General features: G+C 43.4%; 1 protein-coding gene across 2 annotated transcripts in view; it reads right to left on the bottom strand.

Moving 5' to 3' along the window:
• Nucleotides 1-44: 44 nt before the first annotated feature.
• Nucleotides 45-18,768, bottom strand: part of LOC143274842 (glutathione peroxidase 6-like) — a 23,620-nt gene continuing 4,896 nt past the window's right edge. Inside the window, exons 1-3 of one of the 2 annotated variants that reach the window (XM_076578794.1) lie at nucleotides 16,602-16,697; nucleotides 3,405-3,649; nucleotides 45-1,618 (exon numbers count right to left, since the gene is read on the bottom strand). In XM_076578794.1, the coding sequence (XP_076434909.1) occupies nucleotides 1,364-1,618; nucleotides 3,405-3,614 (465 nt within the window). In that variant the 5' untranslated portion in view covers nucleotides 3,615-3,649; nucleotides 16,602-16,697 and the 3' untranslated portion in view covers nucleotides 45-1,363. Of the gene's footprint in view, nucleotides 1,619-3,404; nucleotides 3,650-16,601; nucleotides 16,698-18,768 lie in introns of those variants that run through there. The other variant, XM_076578793.1, reaches the window with a different exon arrangement.

Genomic DNA, 18,768 nt, shown 5'->3' with positions numbered 1-18,768 from the left:
AATAAACATATTAAATGAAAAAGCAGGTGAAGCGCAAGTCCAAATTTCCCTTCAATGTTTATTTCTTCATGAAGGAATCGATCAACAATAATTTCAACACAATCGAACATCAAACATGATAGTATTTTAGTTTTGTTTTTTTACATGCCACAACATAAACATTAATTTTCATTCCACAAGACCAACGCCACTTCTTTCTCAAAACGGCAGTCGTATCAGTTAGTGCGGCCTACGACATCACTCACTGCGTTCCGAATGCACAAATGAACAAAGAGAATGAGACGCTTCGGAAATTCCCTTCTGTGAGGTCACAGTTTCAGGGTATTTCGTCATTGTCGGCAAGACACAAGTCTGATAGAACTCCGGAGCGAGAAGGGAATGGCGGTGAACATCATATAACTGCAAGGAATTATGTCAATGGCTAGAAGAGAACATTAGGAGGGGGGAAGGGGGGATTGTAAGCAGTCAAAATGCGGCATTTTGAAACGTCTTTATCAGATGAATATTGTTTGCTTTATCACAATTATCGAGAATGAGACAACTGGAACATATGGAACCCGGCTCTGAAGCAAAATATACTGTGTTGACACTATATCAGTAAATTATTCTAATGGGTACACGGAGGCATTCCTCAGCGAAAACTTATTTTTTTCCCCCAAGCAAAGAGTAACATACTTTCATCCACGGATTTCTGAGAATTTGGCTGTGGGATGCGGGGGGCGGGGAGGGGGGTGGGGTGGCAGAGGAGGAGCCGTGAGAGACCAGGGGAAATGGGAGGGGTAAGAATAGGTGGAGGAAGGGGGAGGAGGAGCTGACTTAACTTGAACCGTTTGCGCGAGATTAAAAAAAACCCTCACTAAAGAGAGCAACAGTAAACAGAATTAGTACTGTTATCATTACCATAAAGGGACAGAACAAAAACAAATTATACCTCTACCAGGAGAAAGGGAAGAAGCAGAGGGAAGAAAGGGGAAGAACATAACGAAGGCAAGTATTTGAGGGCAATTTCGTTTTTGTTTGTTGTTTGATTAAATTAAAGCAAATCGTTCCAAGTTCCAATCAAATTCGAATCAAATCATTAAGAAAAAGAAAAAAAAAAAGACCAAAATCACAAAGTCAAACCTATTCAAATCAAAACAAATGAATCTGAAAAAAACATCCACTTGGCTCTTCCCGCCAAATAGACAATAATATCTTTTTTTTTTCACCTACCATTTCCGCCCTTAGCCCCCCACAACCCCCCCCCCACCACCACCACCCACCCACACACCCACCTCAGACCCTCCCACCCCTAGAGAAAAACAAAACAAAACAAAAACCCCAAAACACCCTAATGAGAGCGGTATCTCCAGCGTGCCTCCCTCTACCTCACACGCATCCTCACATCCTCGTCCAACCGGGCCAGTAGCAGAGGAAGGTCACGACCTTTCGGGTCAAGGTCATCGAGCAGAAGGTCAATCTCCAAAGGTTCCACGTCCGGGAGGAAGCGGACCAGCGGAAATCCACGGTCGTCGATGAGAAACTTCTCGAAGTTCCAGGTGATGTCGGAGGGGTAGATGGGGTCCCAGAAGGTTTCCCCCTTGGGGAAAGAGGCATGGGCGGCGGGTGGGCATTTGGACTGTGTCGGACACACACACACACACACACACACACAATAAGTATCTGTTTTCGTTTGTGACCTGAGTATTAAGTCCGAAAACACAATTCTGAATGATTATTGTAACAGCAACTGGAGTGATGGCCTGGAGGTAACGCGTCCGCCTAGGAAGCGAGAGAATCTGAGCATGCTGGTTCGAACCACGGCTCAGCCGCTGATGTTTTCTCCCCCTCCACTAGACCTTGAGTGGTGGTCTGGACGCTAGTCATTCGGATGAGACGATAAACCGAGGTCCCGTGTGCAGCATGCACTTAGTGCACGTAAAAGAACCCACGGCAACAAAAGGGTTGTTCCTGGCAAAATTCTATAGAAAAATCCACTTCGATAGAAAAAACAAATAAAACTGCACACAGGAAAAAATACAAAAAAATGGGTGGCGCTGTAGTATGGCGACGCGCTCTCCCTGGGGAGAGCAGCCCGAATTTCACACAGAGAAATCTGTTGTGATGAAAAGAAAAGAAATACAAATACATTTCCCGAGTCTTACATATAAGTCTGTGTTCAGTATCAACCCCTTGGAGCTATCATTGTTGCTCAGTGAGAGCCCAGCCGACTACACTGAGCTGGAAAACGAAATATAGTTTCCAAAGAACCCGAAAAAAAACGCAATAATAATACAAAAGATGCCAGGAAAAAGAAATCAGTTAGATACCTGTGCATGTATATTCTCCTCTTCTTCTTCTTCTTCGTGCGTGGGCTGCAACTCCCACGTTACTCGTATGTACACAGTCTAATATCATTTTAGATTAACAGAAAATAAACGATTTTATGTACACGAGTGGGCTTTTACGTGTATGACCGTTTTTACCCAGCCATGTAGGCAGCCATACTCCCGTTTGGGGGGATGTGCATGCTGGGTATGTTCTTGTTTCCATTATCCACCGAACGCTGACATGGATTACTGGATATTTAACGAGCGTATTTGATCTTCTGCTTGTGTATACACACGAAGGGGGTTCAGGCACTAGCAGGTCTGCAGCACATACGCTGACCTGGGAGATACGGAAAAATCTCCACACTTTACCCACCACTGAGGCGCCGTTACCGAGATTCGAACCCGGGACCCTCAGATTGAAAGTCCAGCGCGCTTTAACCACTCGGCTATTGCGCCCGTCATGCATATTCAAAGTACAACTTTAACTCATCAGCTCCGTTGAGGTCGGAGTATTTCATAATCATCATCTTTTTTTTCTTTTTTTTAAATTTTATTATTATTGATAATTTTTTTAATTATTATTATTTTTTTTTTTTTTTTTTTTACTTTATTATATTTATTAATTAATATTTTTTATTATTAAAAAAATGTTTTTTTAAATCCCCCTTCCCGCCCACACCAAAGGCCTGACTAAGCGCGTTGGGTTACGCTGCTGGTCAGGCATCTGCTTGGCAGATGTGGTGTAGCGTATATGGATTTGACCGAACGCAGTGACGCCTGCTTGAGCTACTGATACTGATACTGATACCATCATCATCGCCATCATTGCACTGATCAAAACACACCACCGTCTCCAGATAAGCAATCACCTTGAGAAAGGAGTACAACTTTGACTCGTTGGCCCCGTTGACGTGGGAGCGAGCAGTGAGGTTGAATAACAAGAGTATTTCACCATCATCAAAATCACCATCATCGTATCAAAACACACCACCGTCTCCAGACGAGCAGTGAGGTTGAATAACAAGAGTATTTCATCATCATAATCACCATCATCGTATCAAAACACACCACCGTCTCCAGATAACCAATCACCTTGAGATAGGAGTACAACTTTAACTCGTTGGCCCCGTTGACGTGGGAGCGAGCAGTGAGGTTGAAGAGCGGAGTGAAGCCAGAGCCGGGCCGCACGTGCCTCAGGCCGTTCATCAGCTCCGTCCTGTTGGCGGCGGGTTCCTGGTGACCGAACTGGTCGCAGGGCACCGCCAGGAGGGCCTGCACGTGCCGTCCCTGCTGCTTCTCCATCAGTGCATTCAGCTGCAGGTACTGGTCCGTGAACCCTGCACGGAGGACACAGCGTCACACGGCTGCAGTAACACATGGGGGTTGGGGGGGTCAGGTCTGAAACGTGTTGTGCTGTGTGGTGTGGTGTGGTGTTTTGTTGAGGTGTGTTGTGTGGAGCTGAGGTGTGGTGTGGTGTGGTGTTGAGGTGTGTTGTGGTGGTGTGTGGTGTGGTGAGGTTCTGTGGTGTGTTGTGTTGAGGTGTGATGCGGTGTGGTGTTGAGGTGTGGTTTGGTTTGGTGTTGGGGTGTGATGTGGTGTTAAGGTGTGGTATGGTTTGGTTTGGTGCTGAGGTGTGGTGTGGTGTTGAGGTGTGGTGTCAGTGGTGAGGTGTGGTGTGGTGTTGAGGTGTGGTGTGGTGTGGTGTTGAGCACTGCTCTTCACAGAAAACCACTCTGACGTGAAGAAAGGCACTTCAGCCATGTTCAGGATGCCCAGTCTGTCACTGCCCGATCCGTCCTGATTAACTGATTCCCGGAATGACTGACTGACGGAGACACCTTCCGAGTACTAATGGAATATTCACCACAAGCCGATTTCAACACAGTGTCAAAAAACATAGTCCTTACCCGTGTCAATAAACATAATCATTACCAGTCATATTTCAGTTGTTGCTTTTTTTAAATTCGTATGTTAAGAAAAACAGGATTTGGGTGATTTTTTCTTCTTTTCTTTCTTCTCGATTTTGCTGAAAATAAGATTTTTTACAAGCATCGCTAAAACATCTCAAAATTGAGTTTAGGACTTCCCATGCAATCTCCCCCCCCCCCCCCGACTCCCCACCCAACCTTCCCCCTCCCCCCAACCTTCCCTCTCTCATATCACACACAACGCACACAGTTCTTGACTCGATCTCATACCTATAAGTAAGAATGAGACAGACAGACAGGGTATAAATGAAATGAGGGATGAGCCAGTTGTAACGAACAAGACACAGAAAGAGGGAAAGAGAGAGATAGCGGACGAAGAGTGAGCGACAGAGAGAGAGACAGCGAGAGAGAGTGGTGGAGGAGGTTGAGCCTAATATAAAGAAAACAATGACAGACAGACAAACAGGCACAGAAAGAACCGAAGAGGGGTAAGCCAATACTTAATGTAAAGAAAAGGACAGCGGAGAGAAACTTGAAGGAAAAGGGAAGAGAGAGAGAGAGAGAGGGGGAGGAGCCAGACAGGCATACAGGAACTGAGAAAAAGAGTGGAAAGGCAAATGTAAAGAAAAGGACAAAGAGAAAGGAGAGAGACAAAGAGACAGACAGACAGACAGGAATAGAGAGAAAGAGGGGAAAGACAAATGTAAAGAAACGGACATAGAGAAAGGGAGAGAGACAGACAGACAGACACTAAGGAACAGAGAGAAAGAGGGGAAAGACAAATGTAAAGAAACGGACACAGAGAAAGGGGAAGAGAGACAGACAGACAGACAGACAGACACTAAGGAACAGAGAGAAAGAGGGGAAAGACAAATGTAAAGAAACGGATATAGAGAAAGGGAGAGAGACAGACAGACACTGAGGAATAGAGAGAAAGAGGGGAAAGACAAATGTAAAGAAACGGACATAGAGAAAGAGAGAGACAGAGACAAAGAGACAGAGGGAGGGGGGGGGGAGACAGACTGACACACAGGCATACAGGAATAGAGAGAAAGAGGAAAGGCATACGGGAATAGAGAGAAGAGGGGTAAGCCAAATGTAAATAAAAGGACATAGAGAAAGGGGAAGAGAGAGGGGAGGGGGGAGAGACAGACTGACAGACAGACAGGCATACGGGAATAGAGAGAAGAGGGGTAAGCCAAATGTAAAGAAAAGGACATAGAGAAAGGGGAAGAGAGAGAGACAGAGAGACAGACACTAAGGAATAGAGAGAAAGAGGGATAAGCCAAATGTAAAGAAAAGGACACAGAGAAAGGGAGAGAGACAGACAGACAGGAATAGAGAGAAAGAGGGGAAAGACAAATGTAAAAAACGGACATACAGAAAGGGAGAGAGACAGACAGACAGACAGACAGACACTAAGGAACAGGGAGAAAGAGGGGAAAGACAAATGTAAAGAAACGGACACAGAGAAAGGGAGAGAGACAGACAGACAGGAATAGAGAGAAAGAGGGGAAAGACAAATGTAAAAAACGGACACAGAGAAAGGGAGACAGACAGACAGACAGACACTAAGGAACAGAGAGAAAGAGGGGAAAGACAAATGTAAAAAACGGACACAGAGAAAGGGAGACAGACAGACAGACAGACACTAAGGAACAGAGAGAAAGAGGGGAAAGACAAATGTAAAAAACGGACACAGACAAAGGGAGACTGACAGACAGACACTGAGGAATAGAGAGAAAGAGGGGAAAGACAAATGTAAAGAAACGGACACAGAGAAAGGGGAAGAGAGAGAGACAGACAGACAGACACTAAGGAACAGGGAGAAAGAGGGGAAAGACAAATGTAAAAAACGGACACAGACAAAGGGAGACTGACAGACAGACACTGAGGAATAGAAAGAGGGGAAAGACAAATGTAAAGAAACGGACACAGAGAAAGGGGAAGAGAGACAGACAGACAGACAGACACTAAGGAACAGAGAGAAAGAGGGGAAAGACAAATGTAAAGAAACGGACATAGAAAAAGGGAGAGAGACAGACAGACAGACACTAAGGAACAGAGAGAAAGAGGGGAAAGACAAATGTAAAAAACGGACACAGAGAAAGGGGAAGAGAGACAGACAGACAGACAGACAGACACTAAGGAACAGAGAGAAAGAGGGGAAAGACAAATGTAAAGAAACGGATATAGAGAAAGGGAGAGAGACAGACAGACACTAAGGAACAGAGAGAATGAGGGGAAAGACAAATGTAAAGAAACGGACATAGAGAAAGAGAGAGACAGAGACAAAGAGACAGAGGGAGGGGGGGGGGGAGACAGACTGACACACAGGCATACAGGAATAGAGAGAAAGAGGAAAGGCATACGGGAATAGAGAGAAGAGGGGTAAGCCAAATGTAAATAAAAGGACATAGAGAAAGGGGAAGAGAGAGGGGAGGGGGGAGAGACAGACTGACAGACAGACAGGCATACGGGAATAGAGAGAAGAGGGGTAAGCCAAATGTAAAGAAAAGGACATAGAGAAAGGGGAAGAGAGAGAGACAGAGAGACAGACACTAAGGAATAGAGAGAAAGAGGGATAAGCCAAATGTAAAGAAAAGGACATAGAGAAAGGGGAAGAGAGAGAGGGGGGGAGGGAGGGAGTGACAGACAGACAGACAAAAGGCACTGGCTAATGACACCAGAGCACGAGCCAGTGCCAGAAATCTCTTGTGATAGATGAGCCAGCCGCAGACATCACACACACACACGCACACACATCATTACTGTCGGCACCAGCACAGCTGAGCCCGGCCAGGCCCTGCAACCAACCAACCGCTCTTTTCGCACGTAAAAGCACCCCCCGCCCCCCCCCACCTCTTCACAAGACCTCCCTTCCCTGCCTCTTCCTTGTCTTCAGTTTCTCCAGTTCTCCAGTTTTAGAGTTATGCATGCGTGTGAACGATTGGTGTGAAAGCGCTTAGATTTGTCTCTGCACAAGATTGTCTCTGCAAAAGATTCAGAATAATTATTATCATTATTATTATTATTCACTTTAAACTGGAATGTATGAAACTGCGACAAATATTGCCGTTCAGAACACCAATGCCCGGCCACAGACACACGCACTAACTGGCACGCGCACGCACGCACCAACACACACGCGCACATATACACCCCAATACATACACCAACACACACAGACACACACATACACGCACGCGCACACACATACACAAACACACACACACACTGTCGTGACCGTCTGATAGTGATTTTTCAAACCCTCTTTGAAGTAAACTATAAACAGCACAAAATATGCAGCAGGCTATTACATGGAATGTACAGGAAGAGAAGCAACAACATGTGTTGAAGTAATTCAACATCAGATTTTACCGATTTCAACGGCTGCTCAACGAATGAAACTGTACATTCACAGATGAAAAGAAAATTAAACAAAGCAATAACTTTTCAACAACAACAACAACAAAGACAAGAGGCAAGGCCTTCAAGACTCACTTGTGATAAATTAAGTCCCCTAGCATTAATTAGAGTAATTTCCCTTTTTTACTATCTGCACCAAAACGTTTGCAAAATAAATAAAAATTCCATGCTTTGCAAAAGAAGTTCCTATTATTTTGAACAAAAAATGATAATAATGTCTCCTCTTGTTGTGTCAGAATAAGAGGTCAAAGTGCCAACTGAGTTTAGAGAATACAAAAAATATAAATATAACAGTAAATGCAGTTTGCATATAATTAGGCTTCTTTTTTATTTTTATTTTTTGTGCCCATCCCAGAGGTGTAATACTGTTTTAAACAAGATGACTGGAAAGACCTGAATTTTTCCTATTTTTATGCCAAATTTGGTGTCAACTGACAAAGTATTTGCAGAGAAAATGTCAATGTTAAAGTTTACCACGGACACACAGACACACGGACACACACACACACAGACAACCGAACACCGGGTTAAAACATAGACTCACTTTGTTTACCCAAGTGAGTCAAAAAGAAAATGAACAAAAATATTATCAAAAAAGAGAGAGAGAGAGAGAGAGAGAGAGAGAAAGAAAGGGGGAAAAAAGTTCGCATCAATCATTCAGTTGGCTAGTCAGACCGGATTTCAAAGAGACAATAATTATCGGTAACCTCTGTTTACGGGTTTAAGGGGGTGGGAGGGGAGGGGCGGGGCGGTGGGGGGGGCAGTGAAGAGGGGGGTGGGGGCTGCGTTAATTTGCACCCCCACCCCCGCCTCCACTCCTCCACCACAAAAAAAAACAACAACAAAAAACAACGAAACAAATAAAGAATGAAATGAAATAAATACTACTACTGCTACCACCACTACTAGAGGCAAGGCCTTCAAGACTCACTTGTGTTACACTAAAAAAAAAAAAAAAAAAAAAAAAAAAAATCTAATCGTTAAAATGTGTTCTGTATTTGTTATTACAAAGCTTCGGGTTAAGAGAAAAAGGAAAAAAAAAAAAGTCCTAACAGCAGATTCGAACTCCGTGTGTTCGGGTGAGAAGAAACTGTCTTACCCATTACACTATCGTGGCTTCTTAACTGAAGTTAAAAAATATAACATTTAAACATGCTTTTTTTAAAGGGCGATAAATCGATTGCGGTATTCGCAGTGAGAACGCTGTTTAAATCATATTATTCTGGTTATCTTGGGCATTGAAAAAATCTTTAAGGGCAATTAAAAATTCTTTTTAAGTCCGCGGTAAAGGAGACATGGCTATGGCCGCAATCACACTGCAACATTTAGCCGTTTTCTCTGGATCTAGACAGATGTACAAGTTTCAGTTTGTTACATCCGGTTGATACGGTCGATTCAATTTCTTTTTTATGTTCATTCTAGTTTTATAGTTTTAAAGTTGATATGAAAATTGAGTATTTTGTTAAACTAATAACACGTAGAACCAAGTACAAGTACTTCTAAACGTCTTATGAAGTTAAAAGGACTTCATTTTGAGAAAAGTCAAGACTGGAAATTTTTACGTTTTATCAATTCAAGGGTATTAACTCACATGGTTTATTATTTTTAACTGTGAATTCCGACTGATTCTGTGGATATTTTTATGGCATTTCGGGGCATAATCCAGTAAGTGATGAGGCGTTCACAAATCTTTCTCTGAATAAATATTTAACGGTCTCCTTCTCCAACTTTCCATCACATGTTATCGTGTATTGTCGATTGAATCTAGGATTGAACGGGCAGGTCAACAACTTGAAACAAAATGGCGTCGTTTGCGTTCGCGAAGAATATGAGCACGCGCTTTGAATGTATATAAATATGTGTACGCAATTGATTTTTGCCCATGACCTTCAGGGCTCAGCCAATAGATCTATAAAGTCCACTCGTCGTACTGATTTTAGTATTTTCCGAAAAAGACCACTTGGGCGAATGAACATAGTGAAAGCCCTGTACACTGAGAGTAAAACACACAAGCTTTTTATGTACTGAGTATAATTTCAAAATGTAATGTTTAAGATGAGAAAGATCAGTTTAAAGCAAATTAAGTCCCCTAGCATTAATTACAGATTAATTTCCCTTTTTTACTATCTGCACCAAAACGTTTGCAAAATAAATATAACTTCCATGCTTAGCAAAAGAAGTTCCTGTTTGAACAAAAAATGATAACAATGACTGCTCTTGTTGTTGGGTCAGAATATCAGATCAAAGTGCCAAGTTTAGAGAATTTATGAAAATATAGATATAACAGTAAATGCAGTTTGCATATAATCTGCCTTCTTTTTTATTTTTTTGTGCCCATCCCAGAGGTGCAATATTGTTTTAAACAAGATGACTGGAAAGAATTTTTCCTATTTTTATGCCTAATTTGGTGTCAACTGACAAAGTATTTGCAGAGAAAATGGCAATGTTAAAGTTTAAAGACAACCGAACACCGGGTTAAAACACAGACTCACTTTGTTTACACAAGCGAGTCAAAAAAAACAATAATTAGAAGAAAGAAAAAAAGAAACGGCATTTTTCCTCTGGATGATAAGGTCGGCTAATAACATAATCACCCTAACTTTTGTCAAGCTCGTGCAAACGGGCAACGCCACCTTTCTGATGCCCAGCCGACTGAGACAGATCCACTCGATCTGGCCCTCCTCCCTCACTCCAGCCCATCACCTACCACTTCAGTTCTCCGCCGGCGCGTCCGTGTTCAGAACCTAAGGCCAGCCCCTTTCTTTTATTATATATATATATATATATATATATATATGTGTGTGTGTGTGTGTGTGTGTGTGTGTGTGTGTGTAAAAACAACACACACACACACACACAGAAAATCTATTTGAAAAAAAATAAAATAAAAGATTAAGAAAAAAAAATTTAAAAACAAACAACAACAACAAAACAAACAGAAAATCAATGACGCCACAGCTTGCCATAACTTAGATACGGATTAGCAACGAAAACTTGCGTCCTCATACATCAGGGCGGGGCGGGGGGGGTGGGGGTGTAGGGGTGGTATGATAGGCAGGGAGGACATAAAAATACAATAATAGCAAAAAAATAATATAAAATAAAATAAATAATGAAAAAACAACAATATTATTGATAATAATAACGATAACAATAATAATAATAACAGATGGGACTCACCTCGCTTTGCAACTAACCATACAAATTTTAAGAAAAAGTGACATAAAAGTATGTATAGGAATCAATTAAGATGGGCAATATCACAGTCAGTCTCACATCACACACACAAGCCAAAATCTCAGCAACATAAAAAATACATTATTCAACGTGGTCAAAGTATACACCATGGAACAAGGCATCTCAAAAAAAAAAGAAAACGAAAAAAACAACAACAAAAAACATGTATACAAACCAGCATAAAGAACACATCCAGCGGATCAGATCGATGCAAGCAGATGCAGATGTAACAGCTCAACTGATGATAATACAGTTTGAAAAGATGTGTTTTGAGTGCTCTCTTGAATGCGGGTGTTGTTGAAGTGTGGGTAGGTGTGAAGGTAGTGAATTCCACTGGTCGGGGTGCAACAATAGATAAGAGACATTCACCGTAAGATGCGTGTGCGTGTGTATGTGTGTGTGAGTGCGTGCGCGCGCGCGCGTGTGTGTGTGCTGATCTTTGGGATAAAGTGTTCGCATGTCATGTGAAGAACAGAGCTGTCTGGATGGTGAATAGACAGAAAGTAGACAGAGAAGGGGATGGGGGAGAGAGAGGGAGGGGGCGGGGGTGGGGGCGTGGGGGTGGGAGGGAGCGTGGGGAGGCGGAGAGACGGAAGAAAGAGAGAGAGAGAGAAAGATATCTTGGTGAGTGAGCGTGTGTGTGTGCGTGTGCGTGTGCGCGCGCGTGTTTTCGTATGTGTGTGCTGAGTGTATATCCATACACACTCTTCACAGCTGATACGGATTTCAGCAGCACACAGTCTACAAAACTCATTACACCTTTCGCTGGTAGCATGTTTTCCTTTCTCAGCTGACAGATGGTTCAATCATTTTCAGATTGTGTTACGATAGTGTGTGTGTGTGTGTGTGTGTGTGTGTGTGTGTGTGTGTGTGTGTGCGTGCGTGCGTGCGTGAGCGTGTGTATGTATATAAGCGTGTGTGTGAGGGTGTGGGGGTTGGTGGGTGGGGGGAGGGGGGTGCGTGTGTGTGTGTGCGTGTGTGTGTGTGCGTGCGTGCGTGAGCGTGTGTGTATATGAGCGTGCGTGTATGTGTGTGTGTGTTTACGTGCGCGTGTATGCACATTTATAATCATGTACGTGTGTGTGCGTGAGAGAGAGAGACAGAGAGAGAGACAGACAGACAGACAGAGAGAGCGTGTTTTTGTGTAGTGTTTGCGTGCGCACCTGTACATGCATGTCGTGTGTGCCTGCACGTGTGTGTGCGAGCGTGTGCGTGTTGGCGTGCGCACCTGTGTGTGTTTGTGTGTGGGGGTGGGGTGCGGGTCTGGGGGTGGGGGGCATGTGCGTATGTGTGTACGCGTTCGGAAACGCGTGCTTCAATGCACGTCAGTACACGTCAGTAAGCACACGTGCGCATTACAAACTGAGAGAGAGAGAGAGAGAGAATAACAGATATCACAATAAGAGAGAGAGATGGGAAGGCAGAGAGAGAGACGGAGAGAGAGGATGGGAGGGAGATCTGAATGAGAGAGCGAGCGAGGGAGTATAGAAGACACAGAGAGAGACAGAGACAGAGAAAGAGAGACAGAGAGAGGCAGACAGACAGATAGAGCGACAGAGACACAGAGAGAGAGACAGACAGACAGACGAGAGACAGACAGATAGACAGACAGAGAGACAGACAGACAGAGCGAGAGCACAAAATGTGCGGATGGGTGGAAATGGAAGGGAGGGGATGAAGGAAGCTGCTTTTCAATGGCCCGGCAAGATGTCACTTGCTCCACACAGCTACAATTTCTTCTCCACTTTGGGGGGGTTGGGAGCGAGGGGGACGAGGGGGGCGGGGGTGGGGAGGTGAGGAGGGAAACTGCTGAACATGTATTTCGTATTTCAGTCAATAGAAACCCTAATTCATAGAACACAGAACAAGACTCTCATCGGGGCTTGATCAGCACGTTGGGTTTATGCATAGGTCAGGCATCTGTCAGGTTGGGGCTCGCGCTCATATTCTCTCGCTTTCTAAGCAAATACAAGTACAAACACAATAAAGCGACATGATAATTCATGTATCTCTCTCTCTCTCTCTCTCTCTCTCTATATATATATATATATATATATAAAGCGACAAGATGATTCATCTCTCTCTCTCTCTGTATATATATATAAAATGTGTATTATGAGTGTCATGTACTCGTATAACCATAATTAATATCACTATAAAAGGACTATATTAAGCGACATGGTGATTCATAAATTTATGGAGGTCTTCATACGGTTTGGCTTTTCTGCTCGCTGTACTGCTTGTCTCACATTCAGGTACTCGGCAAGGTGTCGTCAGTCAATGCTTGTAGCAATCTGGACTGCTGACAAGGGTAATGCGTGGTGTTGAGAGAGTATGGTGCGTGGTGTTGAGAGAGTATGATGCCGATCACACAACCATTTTGTGCACAGAGTCACTTCAACACAAGACTCAATACAGAATGCATACCATGGAAAGTGCCCCCCCCCCCCCCCCCCCCCCCCCCCCAACCCCCCCACCACCACCCTCCCCCCAACCTTTTTTTTTCTTTCTTTTTATTGAAAAACGTTTCGAGTTTTAAAAAAAATTCTATTTCATTTTTTGTCAAACCCAGTTACGCGATGACAAGAAACCCCATTCACGCGAAGCCCAGAAGCAAGAACGTGAAATCGAGTTCAATTTACGTTAGTTTTCTACCCACAGTTACACCACATTACTCTCTCTCTCTCTCTCTTTCTCTCTCTCTCTCTCTCAAACACACACACACACACACACACACACACACACACACACAACAGAATCCACGCACCCACGTTTTCACTAAAGCTATGATAACAGTAACAACAGTAATAATCATAATAATAATAATAACAATAATTAGAATTTATACGCGCTAAATCTTGTCAGTGCAGAGACAAATCAAAGCACTTTCACACCAGTCAGTCACACGCATGCTGGGGAGGGGGAAAATGTTCCGCGTGCTCTGACATTTGATGAGCAGCACTGATATATATATATATATATATATATATATATATATATATATATATATATATATATAAACCCACTGACACCTGTGGCACATTTTACGTGACACACATGGCCCCTGACCTAATGTATTGCTGTTGTAGTCATGTTCATCACCACCACTGTTATCAACAGGGTGCTAATGAAAAAACCCATAATCAAATCACTGCAGTCACAAATAAATGTACCATCACAAACTGCAATGACAGGGTGGGGGTCAGTCAATGGGCACACAATACATTAGAACACGCGCGGAATGCAAACATTAGCGTGAATAAAATTTGTAAAAAATCAAAAAATAAAATTCAATAAAAATCGCGAAAGCGTGATCTATATCTTACATTTTAAAGCTTTTGGGGGGAGGGGGGGAAAAAGGGAGGGGGGGGGAACATATAAGCAGGTCCGAACCAAGATTGTTCGGTGTCAAGAGTAAGTACTAGAGACTAACAGCGCCAAAGCGCTCTGACTGATGGCGTTCAAAAATTAACAAGAGAGGCAAGGCCTTCAAGACTCACTTGTGATAAATTAAGTCCCCTAGCATTAATTACTGAGTAATTTCCCTTCTTTTTTTTTTACTATCTGCACCAAAACGTTTGCAAAATAAATAAAAATTCCATGCTTAGCAAAAGAAGTTCCTGTTTGAACAAAAAATGATAATAATGACTCCTCTTGTTGTTGTGTTAGAATAAGAGGTCAAAGTGCCAAGATTAGAAAATACAAAAAATAGAAATATAACAGTAAATGCAGTTTGCATATAATTAGGCTTCTTTTTTTTTTCCTTTTTTTGTCTTTTTTGTGCCCATCCCAGAGGTGCAATATTGTTTTAAACAAGATGACTGGAAAGAACTGAATTTTTCCTATTTTTATGCCTAATTTGGTGTCAACTGACAAAGTATTTGCAGAGAAAATGTCAATGTTAAAGTTTACCACGGACACACAGACACACACACACAGACAACCGAACACCGGGTTAAAACATACACACACTTTGTTTACACAAGTGAGTCAACAACAAGGTCATGCCGTCTTCATACCCATACATTAATTTGTTGATTTATGGATCCCTATCCTCAACAAAATGATTTATGGATCTCTATCCTCAACAAAATGAACTGTTCAGGATCCCGGGAAATACAGCTTAATCCGGAAGACTTATAAACTATTACTGGTATGACTGTGAAGACCCCCTCCCCACCCCCCCACCCCACCCCCCACCCGACTATGTTCAACCCAAAACTGCAGACAAAAGTGTTTCGGAGAAAATGGCAACGTTAAAGTTTACCATGGACACACAGACACACAACCAAACACGTCATATTATTATATAGACACGCATTGTTTACACAAGCGAGTAATAGAAAAAAATGCTGAAAAAGAAAAAAAAGAAGATTAAACCAACACCGTTTGGAACATACCTAATATAAACTCCTGTTGCCAGGGCCCTACACTAACTGTGAGAGTGCACACCGCTGGTCAACAATCACTCCCTCCCGTCCTAAACCTATACCCTCCCCCCCCCCACACACACACACACCCTCCTTCCCCGCCCCCCAAACGCCGCATATTCCCCCTCACTCTCACTCGTGATTTAATAACGGAACGGACGTTAACAACGGCTGTTGCACACTTGTTCGCACTGATTACAGCCCGGCCCACTGGCCACGGGAGGCAGTCAAATATCAAAGGCTGAAAACACTTTTGGAGATGTGCGCGCGCGCACACACACACACACACACACACACTTCAACAGAGAGAGAGAGAAAAAAAACAAAAAAAAACATACGCTCACTTACACACACACACACACACACACGCGACAGCCTCAGATCACAACACTAAAAGCGAGGGTTCAAAAATCTCTGAAGTTCCTATCGTTAAGGGGATTTCAAACTCCATCGATCACCTCACAACCCCCACCTTTTTTAATGTCATTTTTTTCTTCAATAGTTGACTTGGACGCCCTACTGGCTTGCACCCCCCCACGCCCCCTCCACCCCCCGAGGGTCAAATTGTTCTGGGCTTGGGTCTAGTGGAGGTTCCTTTGTTCGAGAGGGTGAGTCCTGAATTTTTTACCACTGCTTTCAATTACAGTTATCGCCACTGAAACTGACCTCGCTTTAGTTGTCTCCTCGGGTAAGTCGACACATTTTTTCAGCGGTCCTTTTTTATCTCGATAAAATTTTCCTCCCTAACTCAGACCTCGTGTAAGCGGACACCTGGCATACGTCTTCCAACTTTTTTTGTGCCCAAGTCAAGTTTTCCCCACCGATTAAGTCGACACTAACTTAGAGAACGTTCAGTTCTGTGTCCTAGTAGTCTCCCCCTGTCCGGCGGAAAGTGACAGTTTGCTGACCGCTGTTTCCCGAATCTAAAATCATCATCTGAAGAAAACTAAAAACATCACGCTGGTGGGGGTTGTTGGTCTGTCCTGTGTTGCGTTGTAGCCGAAAACTACGTCACACGCCGGGCTGTGACTGTAAATGTTGCGAATTGTCGCTGTGTCAACTCATCCCCCTTGTCATTTTGAACTGGAATATATATATATATATATAAACCTTCCTAAAAGTTTTCCCGCTCCAAACGCCTCTTCACACACACACACACACACACACACACACAAGGAAGGAAACGTTACGAACCTCGGAAAAGAGCAATACCAGTTTGCTTTTTCCAAGTGGAACTGATACTACAGAACTGGGCCCCAACTTACCATGCCGAGCTCAAGACACAGTGTCCCTGTAGCTTTTTCTCTGTCCCTATGGCTTTTTCACTGTCCCTGTGGCTTTTTGGTTTTTTCACTGTCCCTGTGGCTTTTTCACTGTCCCTATGGCTTTTTCACTGTGGCTTTTTCACTGTCCCTATGGCTTTTTCACTGTGGCTTTTTCTCTGTCCCTATGGCTTTTTCACTGTCCCTGTGGCTTTTTGGTTTTTTCACTGTCCCTGTGGCTTTTTCACTTTCACTGTCCCTGTGGCTTTTTCACTGTCCCTGTGGCTTTTTCACTGTCACTATGGCTTTTTCACTGTCCCTGTGGCTTTTTTTCCCCCTGCCCCATCATCTGCACCGTTTCAGTGGCATTACTCCCACGCCGCTCATTCAGATTCCCCCACACGCGGCCCGGCCACACCCGGGTTCGTCCGTCACAGTTCCAGCGTCGGCAGTCCGCAGGGAACCATCGATGTTAGGTAGCCAGGAGGCCACACACCAGAGGAGACCCTGCACTGCTGCCGAGTCACTTCGGTGGTGTTCAGTGGTGCCTGTTCTGATTTAACGTACTTTGGACACCACCTACTAAGCCCCCTACTAACGACAATAATGGCTTAGTCGCGGAGCCAGACTGAGTGAGCGTCCCTCCCAGAGTGGAGACCGGTGGCTTTTTATTTAGTTATTTAAATGTTAATATCCGTGGAATACTGCTTGGAGAGTGTGTGTGTGTGAAGTAAAGTCAACGTTTTGCTTCTTTTGTTTCCCTCCGCCGCGCGACTGTTGTCTTAAAAAAAAAAAAAAGAAAAAAAAAGACGAGAATGAAACGCTTCAAGAAGTACCCGTTGAATAGCTTGCTCGGTGTTGACCAGTCATTTATGCCTGTGTCTGATTACAATAAAAATGACCATGAGGCTGGGAGACTTCAGTATAAAACAACAGTAAAGAGAAGAACATTTTAATACAGACAGTTGCTTCTCCTCACTGTTGTTTAACATGTTTAATTACAGCGTGATACTTTGTGCCTGTTTTCTTACTGTGATTTTTGTATGTGTATGATTGTGATTACTGTATGCGAGGTTTACGTCAACTTTTGCATGTACATGTCTTTTACTAAATGATAGTAAGATTGTTCATTTGACATATACCACAAATAGATATCTCTTACTGAAGATAATAAAGCGGTATTCTGACATCTGTACTCTTACAGAAAATGATAAAAGAAATGTATATATTCATTATTATGTGCCTGCCATAAACCGCAACTGGTGACAAAGAAAATCGATGAGCTGCAAGTGGCTATAGAGTGTGAATGGTTCTCTTCATTGAAACAGCTTAGCTCACTCAGTACGGCCAGTCCTCTCTTCTCTTCTGCACAGACCCCTCGGATGTCCAGTGGGTGTCTGAATGACCCAACCTTTAGCTTCCGTCGTCAGAATTTTGGTATTCTTTGTCAACATTCACCTCTTCAGTATAAGAGCCTTCCGCTTGCAATATTTTGATGATGGTAACTGGGGTGAAACGCTGTTAACGTCGTCTCTTTCGCCGTTCGTATGGAGAGAGTTAGAGCTGTTAGAGCTGTCCCAACAAGTCAGCCACTATCCTGTCTCTCACGCAGCTTGATCCAGCAATGGTTATCGATTTGTGGTAAAACGTGGACTCTCGACCAACTGCTGATAAAGTCTGTGGTAACCTTGTCAACTGCCAAGCAAAGCCGCCATGCATGCAGTTAGCGAGTTCTGGAACTGCTATATACAGTGTTATCTCTTCGGAGAGACACAAGTTATGACGAACAATAGAGGCAAGGCCTTCATGACTCGCGTATGTCACCCACTGGAATTCCAACAAAGGGAATCGTGAACAAACAAAAATGGCACTGCAAAGTTGATCATCTGGCCAAAATTCAATGTGACCGACCCATGACCTCTAAATTAACAAGGCGTTTATTGTCTGGCCATCTGGCTAAAACGAATTACTGTCACCTTGTTTATTGAACACTGGTCAAAAAACCCGAGTTTTAACGTGTTTCTACATTTTCCCCCAATCTGTTATGCTGTGACCTTGAACTTTGATCGCTTACCCTTTTTTTTCTCAACTTGACCAAGCACCCCACCGAATTTGATGAAGACTTTCTATCTAAGACAGGAACTTTCTTATCAATGACATATGCCATGTC

Source organism: Babylonia areolata, chromosome 29 (genome assembly GCF_041734735.1).
Source record: "Babylonia areolata isolate BAREFJ2019XMU chromosome 29, ASM4173473v1, whole genome shotgun sequence".
Lineage (NCBI taxonomy): Eukaryota > Metazoa > Mollusca > Gastropoda > Neogastropoda > Buccinidae > Babylonia > Babylonia areolata.
The sequence above is the reverse complement of the archived record's forward strand: the minus strand, read 5'-3'. Positions and strand labels throughout refer to the sequence as shown.